This window comes from Opisthocomus hoazin, chromosome 4, assembly GCF_030867145.1.
Source record: "Opisthocomus hoazin isolate bOpiHoa1 chromosome 4, bOpiHoa1.hap1, whole genome shotgun sequence".
NCBI lineage: Eukaryota > Metazoa > Chordata > Aves > Opisthocomiformes > Opisthocomidae > Opisthocomus > Opisthocomus hoazin.
In genome coordinates this window covers 82,981,165-83,002,894 of record NC_134417.1, presented here as the reverse complement: position 1 = coordinate 83,002,894, position 21,730 = coordinate 82,981,165, and the positions used below count along the sequence as shown (strand labels likewise).

Below are 21,730 nucleotides of genomic sequence, written 5' to 3'. Positions count from 1 at the left end.
GCAGAGACAGCAAGAGCTAAACAGGAGGGATTAGAAAGCACTGGTCTGAGGAAGAAGCACTGTTGTATGTGTGAGCCATGTGAATAAGAATCAAGTATGCTGCTTTGGCTACAGTCCCTGGAGTAGAAGTCCAGCATGTGTAGATTTTGCAGTTGGAAAGCGGATATGATGAACAAGGGAGGCCAGAAATGAATCAGTACATCCTTTAACTACAAGTGTCAAGAATCTTGAATGACCTTTACCTCACTCTGAGGACAAACAGGAGCATGTAGGAGAATGTAGTATGAAGTGCAAGGTGGCATATCTATAATAATACCTTATATGACAACTATTTGACAACAACCAATCTTATCTTCCTTTATTTTAAGTTATTCAACTGAAATATTCTAAGATGCATCATTATGATTTATTCCTTTGGTGCATAACAGACATTCTCTTATGAAAAACTACAGTATTATCCTTTCCTAGTCTCCATAACATCTCATTTAAAATCTAGCTCTCTTACGAAAACTCTTATCTGCATCTTTAGAAGCACTGGTTTCAGTTTGAATTTATCAACATGAACTGTTCAGTCACACCTCCTCTTTCTAATGACTGGGTAATAGCACAAGATCTTTGGAAAAACATTCTGCAAGCCTTCAGATGGCAATTTTGTTGATCCTTATCGCAGGTTATGAAAACTTTCACTGCCGAGTTTCATATGGGTCAACTTTAGGGATATTTATAGCCGCCATACATCAGAATCCAAATTCCTTATTTTCTGTACCAGTATCTCACAGTTAAGGAATGGATGTTCTGATGTGCTGACAGGTTGTTTAAAGCACACCACTAATACAAGTAAAGACAGCCATGGAGGCAAAAACAGACAAGAAATCTTGGGATTTCCAAACCATGACATTTTACAAGGTAATGATTTTGGACTAAAATGTTTTCAATTACACATGCTCTAATCCCAAAGCTTGCTGTCTAATAGCAAAGTATGCCCACCTATGACTTTCTACAGTTAATTACTTCAATTGATGAATCATAATAAGTTTCAAAGAAAGTTCCTTACCTCCTGGCATCACTAAGCCAACATCCTGGACAGTCAGAACAGAAAGTTTTTCTTCAGAGTCCACTCGAATCACTCCGTAAGTGAGACCATGCATGGACAGAACTCCTCTGCCGGGTGGCTGATTGCTGTCATCTGTTGGCCTGCAACCATGGGTTATAACATCAGTGCACCATCAGGCACATGTAAGCATTTACTTACTCTTAATGGACCACTCTTGCAAATACTCCCCTATTTGAGCAAAATTTCACCTTCTTTTTTCCCCTACTAGACCTGACAGAACCCTGGTTTTCAGTCATTTCTGAGTAATTATGTCTGTCAACACTCCCATTCAGCAGCCACCCACATATATGGGGCTGCAGAGATGAAAATAACACCTAACATTTACCCAAAACAGCTTATATTTAATTTTCAGATAGATTTACAGAGATTGCTTGATCATCCACGTAAAGGCCTTTTGCCTTGTTTTAAAAAAACCAAAAGGCAGTGCGGACAATGTGGAGGGAAACTGCACTCTAAGTATTTGGAACTGATCAGTAAATAACTTAATAAACTCTCTATATGTTATCTATTCTGAGCCAACCTAGAACTAGGAAGCCAAATTCACCTGCCAGACCAGAAGCCTAACTCTAGCACACTGATATCAAAGCTAAGATTACAATACAAGTATCCCATGTTTAAATCAGATATGGCTTCCCACTCCCATTACTTCAGCATTTAAAATCACTAAACAGAAGAAATCAGGTTGTAATAGATTCACTGCAAAGTATGTGTGGAAGCTGCCAGGACTTTACCTTCTTTAATTTAGTGCATATAATTGAATTCTTCCTACCCTAATTTACGTCATGAAAATTAAAACAAATTACACCTTCATCAGTCATGGTCAAAATGCTGTGGATGCAGCCTCTTCGGAATGCCTCAGTTTGCTCAGATTCACTGCCGACACACTGTGCAATTCCACAGCATCAGCACAAGCTGTCTGTCAACTTGTTTCAGCATAAAACCGCCCGCTGTATCAGTGGATACAATTCTACCTATGTAGAGTGTGCCTTGACAAGCGAATGTTGATGTGTGCAAGTTATTAAGTTATTAAGTCAAGGGAATACATCAGGGCTCTTCACGTCTGGACAGATTCTTACACTGTCCTGCATTTTAAAATGCAACACCAGAAGCTAATGTGATGCTGATTTGAGTTTGGATAATGCATCCATGTAGAGCAGCCAGACTCCAGCTGATGGAGATGGATAAAACAGCCAATATTTAGTTCAGGATTCTGCACTTTTCCTAAATACTCCACCATAAAACAACGATTTTTTAACAGCTAATGTCCTTTTATACGACATTTCTCCTCTACTGTGCTTGAAATACTAGATGGACCTTAGCCAATCACGCTCACGTAAACCTTGCAGTGATCGGCACTATAAATTTCAATTAATAGGTTTTATGAAGCATATTTCTCAAGTGACATCGTCAACAAAGAAGGATGTGGGCACGCCTGAAAACGCATTAGAGCATAACAAATGGTGCTAGTAAACAAGCAGCTGTGACAAATAGCATTCCCATCATGTAAAAGGAACTTTCAGCGACGTTATTGATCAGGCTCCTCTCACCCTTGCTCCCCACAACACACATTTTACTGCTCATGAGAAGAAAGGTCTCCCGCAGACACACGCAGCTTCTCACAGCCTTCTAGGAGTAGAGGCCATCTAGACTTTCATCACATACATTTTCTTGCATTGTTTATCACATCCAAAGACTGCTGAAAAGAAGAGCGGGTGCAGCTCTGGAAGACACTGGCTGTGCTCAGGCTGAGGGTGCCAGGGTGGGAAGCTGGAGGCCCAAGGTCTGCTAGGATCGGGCTGGGGGCCATGTCAATACAGCCACGCGTGATGTGGCCTGGGTTGAGGAAACAGCTTTGCCTGGGCTAATAAATGGAACGTGCAATGGAAGCAGGTGTGCAGAAGGCAAGAGTCAGCGCTGAGGACCTGGGGTCCACAGGACAGGCCTTTCAGAGCTGCTGTTTCAGAGCACTTCTGTACCCTGGTAGTCTGAGGTGGATCCTTGAATGAGACGCCAGTTAACTGTGCTTGAGTCGCCTCTTGCAGGTAACCAGCTGCCTGACACCAAAAGGGAATACAGTCAGAAGACCAGGACAGAGGAGTGGGGTGGGGAGCCAAGCACCTGACAGCACCTGTACATAATCTTATAATGTCTTTTGTCAGCAACAATCCTGCAATATATGGTATCTTATTTTGTCCTGTCCGTGATATCCACATGGGAACATCCCCAAAACAAGTATCTCTGCCAAGCAGAAAGAGAAAAATCATTTGGAAAGAAGATGAGAGATAAATTCTAGAATCATAGACCAGTTGAGGTTGGAAGGGACCTTTAAAGGTCATCTAGTCCCATCTCCCCTTGCAGTGAGCAGGGATATCTTCAACCAGACCAGGCTGCACAGAGCCCTGTCCAACCTGGCCTTGAATGTTTCCAGGGACGAGGCATCTACCACCTCTCTGGGCAACCTGTGCCAGTGGTTCACCACCCTCACTGTAAAAAATTTCTTCTTCATATCCAGTCTAAATCTACCCTCTTTTAGTTTAAAACCATTACCCCTTGTCCTATCACAACAGTAAGGTGTCCCTGCAGCCTTCTCTTCTCCAGGCTGAACAGCCCCAACTCTCTCAGCCTTTCCTCACAGCAGAGGTGCTCCAGCCCTCTGATCATCTTTGTGGCCTCCTCTGGCCCTGTTCCAACAGCTCCACGTCCTCCTTGTGCTGGGGGCTCCAGAGCTGGACGCAGGACTCCAGGTGGGGGGGTCTCACCAGAGCCGAGCAGAGGGGCAGAATCCCCTCCCTTGCCCAGCTGGCCATGCTGCTACAGATGCAGCCCAGGGCATGGTTGGCCTTCTGGGCTGCGACCACACACTGGTGGTTCATGTCCAGCTTATCATCCACCAGTACCCCCCAAGTCCTTCTCGGCAGGGCTGCTCTCAGTCCCTTCATCCCCCAGCCTGTATTGATAGCGGGGGCTGCCCCGACTCAGATGTAGGACCTTGCACTTGGCCTTGCTTAACTTCATGCGCTTCACACAGGTCCACTTCTCAAGCTTGTCCAGGTCCCTCTGGATGGCATCCCATCTTTCTGGTGTGTCAACTGCACCGCTCAGCTTGGTGTCGTCTGCAAACTTGCTGAGGGTGCACTCGATCCTGCTGTCCATGTCATTGATGAAGATATTAAGTAGTACCGGTCCCAGTACAGACCCCCAAGGGACACCACTTGTCAGCAGCATCCATTTGGACATCGAGCCGCTGACCACTACCTCTAGATGCAACCATCCAACCAATTCCTCATTCATCAAACACTCCACCCATCAAATCCATATTTCTCCAATTTAGACAGAAGGATATTTTGGGGGACCATGTCAAAGGCCTGACAGCAGCCCAGACAGATGACATCGATAGCTCTTTCCTTGCCCACTGATGCAGTCACTCCATTATAGAGGGCCACTGGGTTGGTCAGGCAGGACTTGCCCTTGGTGAAGCCATGCTGGCTGTCTCAAATAAATAACCCCATTCCAATGTATTTATTTTTAAAGTTAACATTTTAAATTTTTTTACACATTCAGTATTTCTAATACTGGATTTGGAACTCTGTAAGACTGCTTGCTAGACAAAGATAAATCCTTTGATTAAATTAGGAGCAACTAAACAAAAGATATAATTCTACCTACTTCATATACTAAGTAAATTTAGCTTACATCACCAGACAAACCTACCCCTTTAGCTTTCTTAACCATGAAAGAGGGACAATGTGCATCTACTTCAAAGTTGATTTGTTCATACCAAGTAGCTGTAGAGCATTTTAAGAACAGTTACCACTACGATTTACAGACATGATCTACTTTACCACTATGTTTTTGCCAGTCGTTTAAACGGGAACAGACCTGTACTTAAACTTTTGCACTCCCTTAAGCAAGTGGGTTCAGACTAATAGTAATAAACCAAAGGGGAATACAATAAAGAATTATTTGCATGATACATTCCCATCAATATTAGGCTTCATGATTCAGCTCTAAGACTAAAGTACCTATTAGTGTATTACTGACTGTCTTTTTCTAAACTAGAAGAGTATTTCAACTGAGAACTGGTTTTGTTACTCTGCCTTGCAGGAGGATCAGTTAAAATACACGACAGATTTTGAAAGAGTCGGAGCATTAACAGGGAGCTCGCTGGATCTGTGCTCTGCAGGGAGTAATTTTAATGCATACTTCAGCTGTAACTCTTTGGAACTTGCATGATAACGACTTTACTGTCAGTGGAGATGGCTTGAATAAAATGAAAAATACTAAAGCTCCCAAGTTCAGCTGGTATTATCCTACCATTAAACAGACTTCAAAAAAAGGAGGTATGTGCTCAGTAACATCCACTGTAGTAAGAACTGCTCTGCAATTACACAGCGAGGCACTGAAGATAAAAATGCCCTTTTTTTTTTAATTATCCACTATTTTATGTGCTAATAAATTTTTTTATGTAAGCTCTCAATGCCAGTTAATTTGAAAATGAATCTGCAGTGCTTCAGGTGACTCTAAGGATAGAGTTTGAGTCTAGAAAGGGCATGCCAGCCATCGTACGTTGAGATGCAGTGAGTTCTCCCACTTCATAATCTGTGATCTGGGGCAGATTTCCCAGGGCTGGCCCAGGAAATGAAAACCCTCTCCCATTAATCAGCGCTCAGCACAGGCGATATGCGCTGCCCTTCCACCTCCTCTCTGCACTCACAAGCAAGAGCTCATTCCAAAGCAGTGAAGGTCTGCACAGCCTATGGCAGGGAAACCCAACACAAGGGAAAAACAATGTACTCCTTGATATAAAGCTGAGAACAGGCTGGTGGAGCTGAATGAAGGGCTCTCTGAGATCCTGTAGTTCACAGAAAGACAACTAACTTGGACAGGGTGAGTAGTGATGGATGCTTTCAGATGTTTTAAGCTAATAATCATAGAATCATAGAATGGTGGGTTGGAAGGGACCTTAAAGATCATCTAGTTCAAACCCCCCTGCCATGAGCAGGGACATCTTCCACTGGACCAGGTTGCTCAGAGCTCCATCCAATGAAGTGGCTGAAAGTCAACCATGGTCTTGGCCTCATGTGTTAGAAAGCTAATTAAAATCTAGTTAAATTTCACTTGGACAGTGTTTTTTAAACTTTGTGGCAGGAAGTATTTTACTTAATGCTGTTACAGAGCTTTAGTTTTACACTGCATGTTTTAACATGTGAAATAATTATAAATGGCTGCAGAAATCTGAACTTAAAACCAAAGCGCCTACCGTTCAAGGTATAACTCTTAGAAAACTCTGCCAAATCAGACAACAATTATGCCATTTACTGTGTGCTACAGCACTCACAAGAGGTGACTGCTGCATACTGACATTCATGTACATAAGGCTTAATAGTTTTATTGGAATTTATCCATTTTATTTCTAGGCACAAATCCCCCAGACTCAAAGGGCATTTCCAGATGATTACTGAAAGTCTATGAATGGTTAAAAAGAGCCAGTCAGCCAAAAAAACCCTGCAGAATGGAATGTCACAATTCTCTTTACGCAGACTATTTCAAAGCATGATTTTCCTCGATAGAAATTCCACTTAAACTCCTATATTTTAATTAATTTTCTGGTTATGGTGGCATTTTTTCACTTCTTTTTACAGAATTAGCTTTTGCATTTTAGTCTATTCCATTCAAAATCGTATAAAATCACAGAAATAAAATCTATATTATAAAGCACTCTGAAATTAAATTATTAGTCCACAAATTCTTCTTGTATGCCTTCTTTGGACATAAACAAAATGAAAATTCAAAATGTCATTCAGAAGTTAAGTATGCAGATTCATACTTGAATATTTTTTTCATTTCTTTTCAAACAACCACTTATATTCTACAGTCGGTCTATTTCTATTGGTGTAACACAGTACCTTCGAATAGCCACAGTGAGAGCTTCTGGTGAACTAGCGCAGGGACAAATGACCTCCTGTCTTAGACCTTTACTTTGGAAGACATTGAGAAATGCATCACAGGAAGAAATAGACCCTGGGGTAAAAAAAAAAAATCAGAAGAGAAAAATAATCTGATTTCTGAAGTGATGCTATTCAAACTGTAAACTTACTATTGAATATACAGGCTGTTCAGGAGAAAAAAATGAAAATGGACCTATGTCCACTGGGAAAGAAGTCATAGCTGCTACAACTACATATATGTAGTTGTGTATGCATACAGAGAATAAAGACTAATTTGTGAGCATAAAGTGCTTTCACTACGCTTACGTAGAAAAGCCATTATTGCTAGGTGATTTACAATATGAATTTCATTACAGTTTTCTTTTTTAAGATGAGATAAATTAAAGATTTAATTCAGAAACTTGAAGTAAACTACCACAAACAAGCAGAACATCTATATGTTTGTATCTTTAATATAAACAGTTCACAATATTAATTGTCATGAAGTGATCCAGCTGTGGTTCTCTAGAGTAGTATAAGTATTCTCCTAAAATTTTCAGTTACATCTGAGTGCCATCATTTGGAAGAAATGTTCTGACCCTTTCCATAGCTTAAGGTTATTTACTTCGCTCGTTATGCATGACTGTCATGTTAAACACAACTGAATTTACTGCAACTCACGTTATGTGGAATATCAAGTTTGCTTCAGAGTTTGCTAAAGAAAAATATTAAAAAAAAAAACCCCAAAATTAATTACTGTTTCCATCAATATCATATAGTTTGCAGCAGACAAACCCTATGCTCTGTAAGTATTTTAGATAAGATGACTGAAGACTGAAACATTAAATACAAGACAGAGAACACTTCTGTTCTCTGTTGGACCACAGAAGCACCACTTACATGGGTTTGCACCATCAGCCACTATTAGCATACGCAGTGAGGAAAGGTTGATGTCTCTCTGATCTCGATGTGCCACCAATGCCCAGTGCATGTCTCTGGATTTTACACAGGCAACTTTTGCTGCAATAAGGATGGGAAGATTACTAATACACCACACCAAAGCTACACAGCTGTATTATCAATTTGTGCTTTTGATTTTGACTATCAAGCACACTTTTGTATATTCTTGTTCCTTACCTTTGTATTGACAGACTTTTTGTATCCATGACAGTGGATTCACTTTCATTAAAGAGTATGGAATACTTATAACATGCATCATGTTCATGACACTCTGAAATCAAACAAGATAAATGGGTTTTATACAACAATTGTGGCAATTATTTATATTGTGTTACGGGCAGGGACATCAGAGTATGTAGGGCCTGTACATCCTGGGACCCCCAAAGAGTGACCCTTCAAAACTTGGTATCTGTTCTTTAAATGATCAGTGAGCACTAAGTATTCTGTCAGTCACTGACTGCAGCAGCACCTTTAGAAGCAACCCTTAAAAATATTTCAGTTGCCTCTCCTGTCAATCCAAGCAGACATTCAAACAGAAGGTAGACAATTTCTGCAATTTAAAGTATCAGAAATGCTTTAATATTAGAAAACCACCCATTGGTGGGAGTTTTGATAGACAAGCTAGTCAGTGGCGATATAGCTATGCCATTGGATCATATCCTTACAGAGGCAAGTACAAATTTAATTTGTTTCTGCTAGTACAAATTTAATTTGTTTCTGCTATGAAGCCTGATCTCAAAATCACACATCAGTAAGATCAGAATAAGATGGTAAGAATGGGGCCAGAATACTCGACATGATGCATAAAAATATATTGGCATCTTTACCATGCTCATTATGGGTAAGTGTACTAGCAGAAGATCATGGGTTTAAGTCACACATTTTGTGCTTTCAAAGCAGAAAAATCTGTATTAGAAGAAACTGTACAACATCCCAGTTTGTGACAGTAATAAGCATATTAGGTTAGTTTATTTTCTCACATAAAATAAAAAAACATACTTACTGTAAGAATCCCATGCCATAAACCAACATCCTTCTTGAAATCTAATACATTCACAATTGTTTCAGCTGTCCAACAAAAACAAAACAGAGTTTATTTTTTAGAACATGGCATCAACCCAAGGCAAACCCACTCAAAAGATGGAAGTTTCAGTATAAGATGACTGATGACCTCAAAGCTTAACTTTCACAGTAAGTCTCCAGCGCAGGATGTGTATTGGCTAGGACATTATTTGTACCTCTCACAAAGATATTTTCAACATGCCTGTTTTGTAAAACTAGTGAAAAAAAAATCAGGTTTTAAAATCTAGAAGTCTTTGACACAGTTCTATGTAAAACTTAAGAGAAGAGCCTGGTGAGAACCAGATTATAATTGACATTTGATTTTAAGGATGAGGCAAGGGAATTGTACTCCATACCTTCTGTGTATCCACATGCCTGGGTCAGAGCTTGGCAGTGCGTCAGCAGTGCAATCCTTGTCACAGTCACCCCAAGCACGCTTCCATCTTTACATGTTTTGTACTACAAAGAAATAAGCAGGGAAAGTCAATGTGCACTAGTTGCCCTACTTCCATTATTTAGGGGTTATGTTTAAAGTGTTTCCTATGTAGGTGAATGACGGACACATCTAATGACTCAATTTTAAGGCTGCAGCATTACTGAGGAATTTGGGAGACTTTTTTTGTTAAAGACACTTTTTTTCAGATAGGCTTTCTCTTTTGGACTGAAGCTTCCCAGGTTTGATATCAGAAATCCATTTGCTGTTTGAATACAGGCATTCTGGAAAAATAATTCTAACAATTCTGATCATGTTAATGACCAAAGGACTGGCTAGATTTAGCACAGAATAACCTTGTTCAGTCTGCTCAAGTGTTCACATGTGAGATTTTATAGGCCAGCCAATAAACCTGAGCTTCTCTCTTCTGTGTCTTGTAAGGCATAGGATAAGAGCCAACTGCAAAGTCCTTGCTGGGTGCTGTTACAATAATCTATACATATACAGTCCGAAAGACATGAGCTCTTTGATCAGAAGAATACGAAAGAGCAGCATAAAAAAGAGGTGGGAGATCATTGCTGATGACTGCAAAAATTTTTGCAACTTTATGCAAGAGTCTGAAGACTATCAGTGGCAATTAAAGTAAGTTAAACTTTTATCTTTCTCCATGATGAAGATAATCAGCAAGATTGAAAATGGAGGCATCTCTGCTTCTCTAGCCCAGTGTTCTGACTGAGTGAAGACAGGAAATGCCTTTGCTCCATTCACTTGAACCTATTCTCTTTGCATAATCATTTAAATTTAATACTAACGTCACTGAATTCAAGGCATTTGAGTCTATGCAGATGTGGGGAAAAAAGAATGGGAAAAAAGTAAACGAGAAAAATTAAACTTAACAGCATCGCTAAATTTCCATTCCTGATGCTGATCTTCAGGGGGGAGTGTGACTCACAAAGCAGTGAGTGACAGGCAAGCATCTGAACAAGCTCTTTCTCTTAAAAGGATCTGAAGGTTGCAATATGAGAGCTGAAGCTGCACTGTGAAACTTGCTGCCTATCCATCTCAAGGCCAGTGGGCAAGCCCAGCTGTGAATGAGACCAAGACTGGTCAAGGCAAGTTTAACATAATACTGCGGCAGCCACATAGATGACGTAAAAACATGGATGTTGGAAACCCCCAAAATGCAATTTAACATTTCATTAACTTCTCTGAAATCAATATCCAGTATAATTTATTAGAAAATATTACTTATTAACAGGCTAAAACAGGACGTTCTTTGCTTCTGTGACTAGCAAATGAATAATGATGTTTACCTAATCCAGAAGCGCCACATGCAATGATGCGAGGAGCAGATGCATCTTCATTAACTCACCTCAATGTAAGCTGTGTCATTGTTTGCATCCTTGATGTGTGGGAACCAGTCACGAGGCGGCTTGGAGAGGTGTTTAGACTCTGTGACAAACCACAGCAGCTTCGGCCAGCCTGAGGTACAAAGAAAAGTCAGCTTTTGTCGAGCTTCTGCTGATTAAGAGAAGACAAAACTCTTCTCTGCCAGTGCCACCATTACCTAAACATTGCTTCTTTTAAACCTCAGGGTAGCACGGGAAAGATTTTCCAGAACTGCTTTCTTAACAGGTCTATTGTGGCCTTCTCAGACAATCCCTGAAGAAATGGCTGGGCTGTTTAAGCTGTTATCGACCCAAAGAGTTTATTACCTCTCTCCTGTCAGAGGTTACTGTCCCTACCATTTAGCCATATGACTGAATCATACGGCTCAGCAGCCATGAGGCGGGAGCAGCCATCGCTACCAGCCAGTGACGCGCAGCCGGGGCACCGCGAACCAGCAGCCACGGCTGCTCCCGGGGCACGCATTGCATCACGGGCCTGATCCTCACCCACCACAACTAAACAAGTGCAATGACTGCTACGGTAGTAAATGACCTATGATACCCATGATAAGCAAGGGTTATCTCACCTTTAAACTGTGGTATCTCCCCTGTGGGGCTTTTAGGCAGTCCTTTATGGCACGCGTCGCTAGTCAAGGCCACAGTAACTCCACAGCTTCCAAGCAAAAAGCCTATTTGTTGGCTTCCTGCATCCTAATAGACGGCAAAATAAAAGCAATACACAGAATTGATTAGAAGTGACTATAGGCTGAAAATGCTCTTGTCCTTTGGCGCATTATCTTGAGAGGAAAGCAGTCTGCTGTGGAGTCTCCTTCTCTAGAGATATTCAAACCCCGCCTGGACGCGGTCCTGAGCAGCCTGCTCTAGGTGGCTCTGCCTGAGCAAGGGAGCTGGACCAGACGACCTTCAGCGGTCTCTGCCAACCTCAAGCATTCTGTGATTCTGCGACGATTCCAGGAAATAATACAGGTTATAGATGCTTCAACCTGGAGAAAGCTTTCAACCCTTCAGATGTTATGACAGGCATACAGTGGTGACAGTATCACTATTTATGCTGATCTAACCTGATTTGTCAATAATCATTTCATTGAGTAGTTGCAGACACATTTCAGGAGCACTACAGATAGTCAAGTGCCCATTAGAGAAAGCACATTACATTTTACTTTCATCAAGGGGATATAGGCAGTGAGGCTAAAATGTCATGTAATGATTTTCAAGTCCAGGCCATAGCTGTTCTTTAAGAGATGCTGTGCTTCTACAGCATTATGTCTGCTTTATGTATAGTGTCTTGTCATGATTCTTTTATGAACTTTACATCTATCCACTAGGCTCTTCAACAGAGCAAAGCCCTAGGTGTAAATGCACATAGAAGTATTAACCCTTTCTTCACAGAATCATTCTACAGAAAATAGCCTATGGAGTCTCAAAAGATCAAATCAAAATATCTTGCAAATCAACCATAAAGCACGCTTAACCATGGAAGCAACCAGAAACAGAACAGTTGCCTTATCTATTAATTTATTCAAAGCAAAACTGTATGATGGAAAGAAAGCCCCAAAGCCTATCTGACTAGTTTTTAATGCAATTTTTATGTGGTCTAATCAACTAAAATGGGGAAGCAATAAGATCAGAGGAAAAACAAAAGCTTACTTGTTTTCCATACCACCTCAAAATATGTATATGGCATCAACTATCAGAGCTTCAATAGCTGAGCAAACAATGTGGGACATTAAACTGATTTGTCATAATGATGCTATGTAACTCCTTCCATCTAGAATTACTGCATTTGCTTTTGCTTACTATGACCAGAATGCATATAAAACCAGGAAAAATTGACAAGGTACTTTTTCAGGCAGGCTTTTTAAAATTAAGCTTGTGCATCATCTTTTCCAATAAAAAGCAGACAAGGAGAGCACCCTTTGAACAACAGAGAGAATAACACTGGTGTATCCATGAACAACATTTTGGGGACCATATTGTCGACTCCAGTGTACCCGCACCAGTGGGGCTTCCAGGACAAAAAAGGGCTCAGCCAAGCATTACTGTCCTCACTGACTCTCATCTTAGGTGGTCCACATCTGTGTTGCCAAACCCCTAGGACAAGGGCTTAGCCAGATCAGACCCTGGTTCGACATTAGGATGAGATCTGGCGTCTCCACTCTTGGAGGCTGCTCAGCTGAAGCTCATGTGGGTGCCTGGACAGCGCAGGAGTGATGGCTCTCCTTCGAGGCCCCTCAGAAGGAATGGCAGGAAGATGAGGGCTGGGGTGCTCCATGAAGAAGATCACTCCGTGGGCAAGACACAGCCTCTGAGACCTGCTACTCTATCATGTACAAAGGGAGGTCACCAGTTTCTCAAAATATCACACCATACTACCATTACCCAAAACTTCCCACTAAATGTAACCTAAAAAATGGTTACCAATGTATGTATATGTCTGAATTTCTAACTATCAATTAAAAAAGTCTAGCATATAAATTTCGTAACTGAATGTAGCAACTGCATTACTCTCAATTTTAAAGTAAAAATAAAATGTTGTTGGAACTGTATGCCCTATAAAAGACTGCTGGCAAACAGTTTCACCATTGTACCAAGAAAATGCTGATCCTCAAGCGACCAAATCCCGTTTAATGTAGGACTTCACAACCAGAAACTGACTAATAAATTCCATTAAGAAAATTTAGCATACATAAACCAGTAGAAAGTCTGGACCTTAGACCATCAGTATATCACAGCCATGGGGGATGCATCAGTTAAGAAATGATCTGTCAAGTTCTTCTCATTGCAAAACAAAACAACAGAAAAAGGAAACTTGTATTAACAGTTTGAGTTTTTCAGATAACACATGAAAGAATGACTATGCTTCCACTTAGAGTCATCTCAACTGGTTTAGAGCATGTCCACGTAGATATTACTCATTCATTTGTAATAATTCACACAGAACCAGAGAGAATCACATACAGATTACTTAATATAATTTATTCATACATCACAGATTCTAATAACAGACTGTTTTACATCAGGACAACCCCATCTCAGAAAGCATCAGAATCTTCACCCCATTCTTTTCTGTACAGTTAAGTTGTTCATCTGAAAGGACAACATGGCTAAGCAGTTCTGTGATGAAGCACTACCGCAGGAGACTGGAAGAACTTCACCACGCGTGGACAGCACCCAGTGTGTTTTACAGACTTTCACATCCTATGCCATGCCCTTGGTGTCCACACTATAGCCTGCCTTGCAAGAAAAAAGCAAATCAAGACACTCAAGTAAAGGTACTGTGCTAGACACTGTTCTCAACAGCCAGAGGAGCTCCACTTGAGGATCTTACAGCATAAACACAATGAAGCTTTCTGGCAGCTTGCCAGCCTGTGTCCTTCATTCCCACTTTGAGCCTCAGTCTTCTATCTCCTAACTAGTCATCATCACCTTCTGCCTACTTCTGGTGGCTTCACCCTGACTTAGAAGCAAAAAGTACTGCAAAGAACAGAGACACGAAGACGAGGTGGACACCCCCTGCCCCATGCCGGTGCCCCTGCGATACCTGCTGCCCCACAGAAGCCACTGTTTCTACCTGCTCAAGTGGTGTTGAGCTACTGGACTGACAGCCCCGAGGCGCAAGATCTGAAACCATCTCAAGATGAGAGCCTCCTACATCCCACAGACACACTGCAACCTTACCTACACTCTCCAGCATGTGAACACCATAGTCTCTGCTGTTCACCACACCTTAGCATGACAGGCTCAGAGAAGTGAGGCCCTCGGGTAAAACTTGTACATTTGAAAAATGAAGTTTGAGTTGAAAATGCAATTCTTTGCAAGAAGCAGTCAAAGATTCCACGTGGGCCAGGAAAAAGACTACTGACTTTAAAAGCATTGATCATTTCAGATTTCAGAAAAAAGCTATCGGCATCCCTTTTGAGTAATGTAAAATGAATGTCTGCAATGCTGAGCACTGCTCTGTAAGTAGAAAAAAAAAGAAACCAAATTATCTGCTGGCAAAAAAGAAGAAAAATTCTCCTCCCCCCTCAAATAAAATCACTCTCCTGCTCATAAAGGGAATAGATTTGCAGGACACACTGTTTCGTCAGCAGAGTTATTTGCTATTTTGGTAATTTATGTTAATCTGCTACTTTAGTAACCCCCTGCTTGCCTCAAACACTTTATTTTGCTGAATTTTGTGGGGGCAGAAAAAACCTCAGGGAGCCCGTAGAGACCAGGTGAAACAACTCAGCCGACGCAGTCCCAACCGCAGACAGGGAAAGACGTGCCAGCGATGCTCATTGTCAGATCCTCCACAATTCAGAGTTTGAAATGACACGTAACGCAGGTGGAAGGCAAAAGACAGAGCTGGGGTACCGTAGCATGAGGTTTGAGACCAATTGCTGACTTTGGAACTATCATTTTACATTTCTTGAAGTACAGCACTTGCTGAGGTACGAAAAATGAGGTCTGCATAGCTTTAGACTATGTCTGCACACACCTAGAGAGATCAATCTTTCAGATGAAGAGAGCCGGAAAGCCTCTCTGCTGTAGGTAGCCATTCAAGGTTCTCTAAAGACTTTTATTAAAGGCTCCCTAAAGGTTTTCACCAGTATCTGGAGGCAAATTGTCTTCTTCCTGCTGCAGAGAGTGGTAATTCATTGTCAGGAGAAAAAAATCCCACATGTGGCTGCATTTTAGCATGCTGGTAACGTCATTTCTACAATGCTTTGTGAGGGCATTCGTGTGAAGGAAAACAATTATGGTCCTTTCTCCACGACAGAGAGTGCATGTCCTTATCTAATCAGGAAGGAAGGAAGAGATGGCCTGTGCAAAAGCTGGCCTGATAAAGGTTACTCCTGCCCACTTGCAAATCCCAGACTGCTTTCAAAATGAGAATTATGTGGCAAAGCATCAGAGACTGAACTAATCTCGTTATCTGTCATGATGGTTATTTGAGCTCCATTTGCCCTTACCCTAACAAAAATTTGTTGGTAAAGAACAAATTGGGCAACCATTAGATGTAAAGGCCAAGCATCACCACTTCTGAACCAAAAGTGAAAGGGAACCAAGGAAAGCCTCAATTTTTAAAACACAAATATCCTAGACTTTAATAAAAATGAAACACAAAGCAGATGCGACTTTCATAATCAGCTTTAAGATGAAGAAATCAGCTGTCTTATCAGACAGAGCTTTGGTACGTAGTATAATTTGCACGTGAAATCTGCAACTATGAGCAGTCTCAACGTCGAAAAGTCTTAATGAAAGCAAGACAATGGTTAATTTTGGCAGGGGACATCGCATGAAATGAGATGTGCTCTCTAGGAAACTATCATCTCCTAAAGCTGAAAAAATAGAAAGAAAAAGTAGGCTTTGAAGGATCTGAGATTCACTGTGGCCAGCTGAGCAAAGACCTCTGCTCAGGGCCCATCTGCTGAAGCGGATGAAGAGGAAAGGACGGGCACGGGGCTTACAGGGGTCCAGCGGTGTGCCCCAGGGGCTCATGTGGGGCTGAGGGCACTTGCGTTCTTTGGAGGGATGGGAAGACTATGTTACTGAAAAGAAAATATATAACGTTTTATGTGTATTTTAAATCCAGTGAAGAAAGAGCTGCATTGTCAAAAGTATGTACAACTCCAGTGTTTCTGGCACTCTACAGCCCAATGATGACTAAAGCTGAGAGGAACAAAGTTCATTTATCTCAGGCCCTGAAACACTAGGAAAGGCATCAAGGTGAATCTCCTTTGGAATACAATTCTGCCTTCAAATGGAAGGTAAGACTGGGACAATTTCACTATCTTTAAAGAGGTATATCTCACTGGGTACTGTTAAAGCTTCAGTAACCTAACTTCTCAGGATTTAATAAAAAGAGCTCCTGAAAAACAGTTTTTACCCTATATGAAGCATCCTTTAAAAAACCCAAGCGTCATGGAGTGGTTATCTCCAGATTTCCACAGGTACATTCTTCCCATCACACTGTCAGAACAAGAGTCTGGAAGGGCACACAGCATTAAATCTTGCAGGCTAGAAAATAGTGTGCTGACTGAGAAACAGATTTTTACATGCTTCCATGTCATTCCTTGCTACAAATACTCACCGTCTATGACAAAGAGGCCATAAAGATCTACGTGGGATCGCTTTGTTCCTACATTCACAGCGTGTGATTGAGCATAAATATGAATGCGCTTGCAGGACAAAAACGCTATTTTAAGATTAAAACTGATAAGCTCCCCTGACTGTATCACAGCAGAACAACAATAATTTCCATGATGCCCATGAAATGGAAAAAAAACATTAACCTAAAAAAACCTAAAGAAAACGAAATCAAAAACATATTTTTAAAATCTTTTCATAAGGGAAATAATAAATCGCTATTTGAACTAGAACTTGACACGTCGAAAATCCCATACCATCTACTTTTATGGCACATTCTGTGATGCATAGTTTGCAATTCACATCATATCACACATACAATGAAACAACTTCTAATACTCCATCTTCAGACAAGATTAACGGAAGTGGCAGCTCTGAAGCAAGAGATGTTGTATAGAACATACTACCTTCTAATGTTTGGGAGACTTAAAGATATTTGGAGATAGGAATATTATTCTCAAGGAACATAGCTGATAGTCCTAGAGATGAGGATTAGTTATAAAAAAAATTTGGGAGCGTTCATGATATAGCCATTTCAGTGGTACTAACAAAGGGAAAGAAGAAATAAAATCTGCTGTTTGTTCTGTTGCTACAATGACCATGGAACACCTGTCTACTGCTTCTAGAAGGAAGAGTTAGTTTTGATGTCATTAAAAATGCCTGGGATTTCAGGTTTTAATTTTAGATCTGATTTCCCAAGTCTAAAGAGCCAGAATTATGCTGACATGAATGTCAATTCCGAGGTCTTTGCTAAACACCAGGAAGCATTCTGGGAATAAACCTAAACAAGAGAACTCTGTGTGGCTGCTTGGAATTCAGTCAATCCATTCCAGGTGCCCCGACAGACAGGTCTCCTGAAGTCCTTGGGGGAAGTCCAACTAATTCTAGGTATTCTGTCAACACAAAAGTGGGATACAGAACAAAACAGCGAGCAGAGATGGACCCTCAACTAATAATGAACCAGGAAAGAACCTGCCAAAATCTGAAAAAAACCAGTCATGATACAAAGGAAAGGGAATGCACACGAAGTCTACAGGCTGGTAAAACAAAAGCCTTTAATTTCGTATGTGTACAGATGTCTGCAGAGCAATATGTAAGCCAAAAGTCTATCTGGCTGCAAACATTATTGCTCAATTTATAACTGCCAGGCACAAACAATTTGCACAGAGCTGTGAAAAACTCTTCTTTAGGAAAATGCAGAATAGTATTAAAGCTGCTAATGCAAATTTTTAATATTAAAAATGTGCTCATTATAAAAGTCCCTGAAATAGCTCATTCTGTATCAACTTGTTATTCTGTAATTCTGTATTAGCCTATAATAACAGTCAGCCTATGTGTTAGTTCACATCTCTGTCTTCCAAACAGTAAACCAAAAAATCTCCACTGCCAGAATGTACTAAAGCATGTAGAAAAGAGAGTAATAGGACAGCATAAAAGAACAGCCTAGGCCATTGTGTGATGACATGAACGACATCTTCCCACGGATGCCAGAAGCAATCCGCTGCCATTTGACCAAGCAGAGGTATTCCTTCTGGGACTACTCAGAACATGATTTTCATCTCATTGTTTCCACTCCAGCTCCCATTCCATATAAACAGATGCAAAAATATTTGCAACAGTAGATGCTGTGAGATTGCATAGTTTTATTTCTAGATCATAGATCATGTCGCTTTTTTAATTGTACCACTGATAATCTCAGTCATTGTTTAATACTTTGATATTTAACACTATGGGATGATCTTGGCAATAGTTAAACAGTCTCAGTCTGTAGATACTCTTTACATAAATATTTATATGGATGTGTAAGTGTATATTTATATATCCATATATACACACATGTTCTTAAAAAAAATCTACCAAAGACATTCAGCCAAATTAGGGTAAGTTATTAATTTAGCATAGAGCATTTACTTGGACAGCTGAATTTTATAGTTTACTGGATGGATGTGGCATCAGATGGTCCAAAATAAATCCAATTTACACCTATCAAATGTACTTCAAAATGTCATTACACTTCAGAAAATAAGTAACAGGGAAAGACATACTAGATTTTTTAACCCTCAGCACCATGTTGCCTCTTTTTTAGGTAGAATGAAAGCAGACTTACCCATGTGAGCACTCTGTATGATCTTAAAATGTACATAGTTTGCTCACCTTTTTTTGTTGATGCATTTAAAATGTCTGCTTTATATTGAAGTAACGCACCATGTTATGCAACTGCCTCAAATTGTCTTAAAGTACTGCACTCACATGTGCAAGCATGGTGAGAGCCTGATGCATATGCACTGTATTTCTACTGAAATTACTTTTTTATAGTCATGTCCACCTCTCAGTGCTCTCAAATACACCATTTTACAAACAAAATAGCATAAACCTATTCCCCAAAGCAAGCAGACTAGTTGAGGTCCCATCCTCTCTCCTTGCATGCCCTTTCTAGCCCACGTGCACCTCTCCTCCAGTCTCAGCCAGCTATGCTGACACTTCCTGCCTCCTCTTCCCCTTGGTTCCTGCTGTCCTGCCCTCTGCCCAGCTCCTCTCACGTCTGCTCAGCTGGATCATGGCCTCTTGTTGGCTGATCCACTTGCTTTCCCCCACCTCTCCCTACTCCTTCCCCAGTTCAGCAAACCGTCCCTTCCTCCAGCACCACCCCTCCTCTTCCTGCCTGCTTCTGGTGTCACCATGGCAAGGGCTCACCACAGATGTTGGCATGCGTGAACATAATGGAGAAATTATGAGATCAACCCAGCTTCTCAGACACGAGGATGGTTCAAACACGTTCAGTTAGAAAGGAAACTCCAGATATTTTTAGCTGTTAAATTGCTGTGTGAGATGTGCAAACTGCAAAGCCTTTATGAGGGCTTAGAAACTTGTTTTCATGGTTTTTCGTTTGAAAGGCAGGGTACCTGTCCATGAAACAAAGATTTGAGCTTCTGCTGCAGGGTGCTGTGACACCACAGCATTTCAAAGAACAGCCCTTGGCAATCGAAAAATTGAACATGTGAGCAAAGCAATGCATTTCCCCAGCCCTTTCCTTGGAAACACCTCATGGCTTCAGTCAACGTTTTCCAAAAGAAATTAGTTTAAAAAAGAAAGCTTGTAAGGATTAAAGAACACACTTTGTGTGGACAATAGCAGATCAAATAGTTAAAGTAAGGCATTATTAGTGCTAGCTAATAAAAAAGGGATTACATAAGGAGATATTTGGGAGAATCTTACAACAGGCATTGCAGTCAGCCATTGTAAAATTAAGGGGATATGACAAAAATAACTTATAACAAATAAATACATTTTGCTGTATTTACAGCCTTCAAGACATACAACCTCAGAAAAAAATGCAAGTTCAACAGCATCAGTGTAAGCTTCCCAGCTATGGCTCACCTACACCACTGAGCCCCTTCCCCTCATTGCCTCCGGCATTCCTTCTGGCTGGAACTGCTGTATCTGTCTACTAACACTTCCCTAGGAGAAGTGGTTGAATCTCTGAACACTGGACACAAAAGGCTTTTGATTAGCAATGGTCAGTCTTCTCTGTGAATGTATGTTCTGCAGCAAGAATTCCCAGACTACTTCTGCGCACGTGCCACCCTTGGCAGAGATGACTGTGGCGACACAAGCTTCGGGATACACATGCACACACAGACACAGGAGAAGGTATTTCCATAACTGCTCCAAAGTAGCATACACAGCACTAGCAGCATCATAACATAGCTTGGGTTGCAGAGACAGGTGGAAAATCAGCAGTTGTTGCCAATGATTCTTTGTCAGGGGCCAACACCAGAATGCTTTGAGAGGCTACAAAGATAATCCAGCTAGGACTGGCAGAGCTGTTCTCTTGGAAAATTTTCCTCTCCTTTTCCAGACGGGCCTGCATTTGCTGAAATTTCAAGCACGTCTTCAGATTTTCCATCACAGAAAAGAAGGAACTATATATAACTCACCACACAGCACTATCTTTGTATCCGCAGATTCAGAGCTAGTTCACTACAAAAATGTACTCAAAAGCTACATTCACTTGTGATTTGTTCTGACATAAGCTTTAAAATGCAGTATAGACAAGAAATTCAGTTCCCTACCTTTCTTGTAAGTGGCACTTCAATAGGGACGGGGACAACTTCCGCAAGCAGGCAGCCATAAAAGGCTACCATGAAAGCAGCAGGATCATTGTTAGGAAATACGAGTGTTACCTGAAACAAAGAGACGTATGTTAAAAATGTTTTATCCCAGGTTTCAGATAACAATAATTGAAGTTTCCATGCTTCCTTTTGGACAGAGATGATTACAGAAACACTTCTATGAGAACTATTCAAATATCTAATACAAGATGAATGAAAAATCAGAAGGAATTTATTCTGATAGCTATTTCTTTTGTGAAGGCTTCCACTTACAATGGAGTTAAATATTTCCATGTTGCATTGTTTCCTACATTGACAATACCTTCCATCTGCTTCTCAATGTACTGATTGCTTTGTAGAAGTTAAATAACCACGTAAATGGCATTAATAGAATTTTACATTCTAATCTAATAATTTACTAGAAGTTACTGAAAACAAAGTGAATCTGTGACCAGCTCAGATAACCCAGACTTACTATGCCATTATGTCAATCATGAACACATTATGTTTTGCTTCTTCTAACAATTTCTTTTTAGGATTGGACTGTTGCCCAAGTGTAGAAGTTTCTGCGTACTTAGAGA

General features: G+C 40.8%; 1 protein-coding gene across 6 annotated transcripts in view; it reads right to left on the bottom strand.

Moving 5' to 3' along the window:
- DIP2C (disco interacting protein 2 homolog C) overlaps positions 1-21,730 on the bottom strand; it is a 326,462-nt gene that overhangs the window by 74,453 nt on the left and 230,279 nt on the right. For all 6 annotated transcript variants that reach the window (XM_075419735.1, XM_075419734.1, XM_075419736.1 and 3 more), the window contains 9 exons: positions 21,111-21,221; positions 11,472-11,595; positions 10,869-10,978; positions 9,420-9,522; positions 9,005-9,069; positions 8,179-8,272; positions 7,942-8,061; positions 7,021-7,135; positions 1,055-1,194 (listed from right to left, as the gene is read on the bottom strand). In XM_075419735.1, coding sequence (XP_075275850.1) covers positions 1,055-1,194; positions 7,021-7,135; positions 7,942-8,061; positions 8,179-8,272; positions 9,005-9,069; positions 9,420-9,522; positions 10,869-10,978; positions 11,472-11,595; positions 21,111-21,221 — 982 coding nt within the window. The remainder of the gene's footprint in view (positions 1-1,054; positions 1,195-7,020; positions 7,136-7,941; positions 8,062-8,178; positions 8,273-9,004; positions 9,070-9,419; positions 9,523-10,868; positions 10,979-11,471; positions 11,596-21,110; positions 21,222-21,730) is intronic.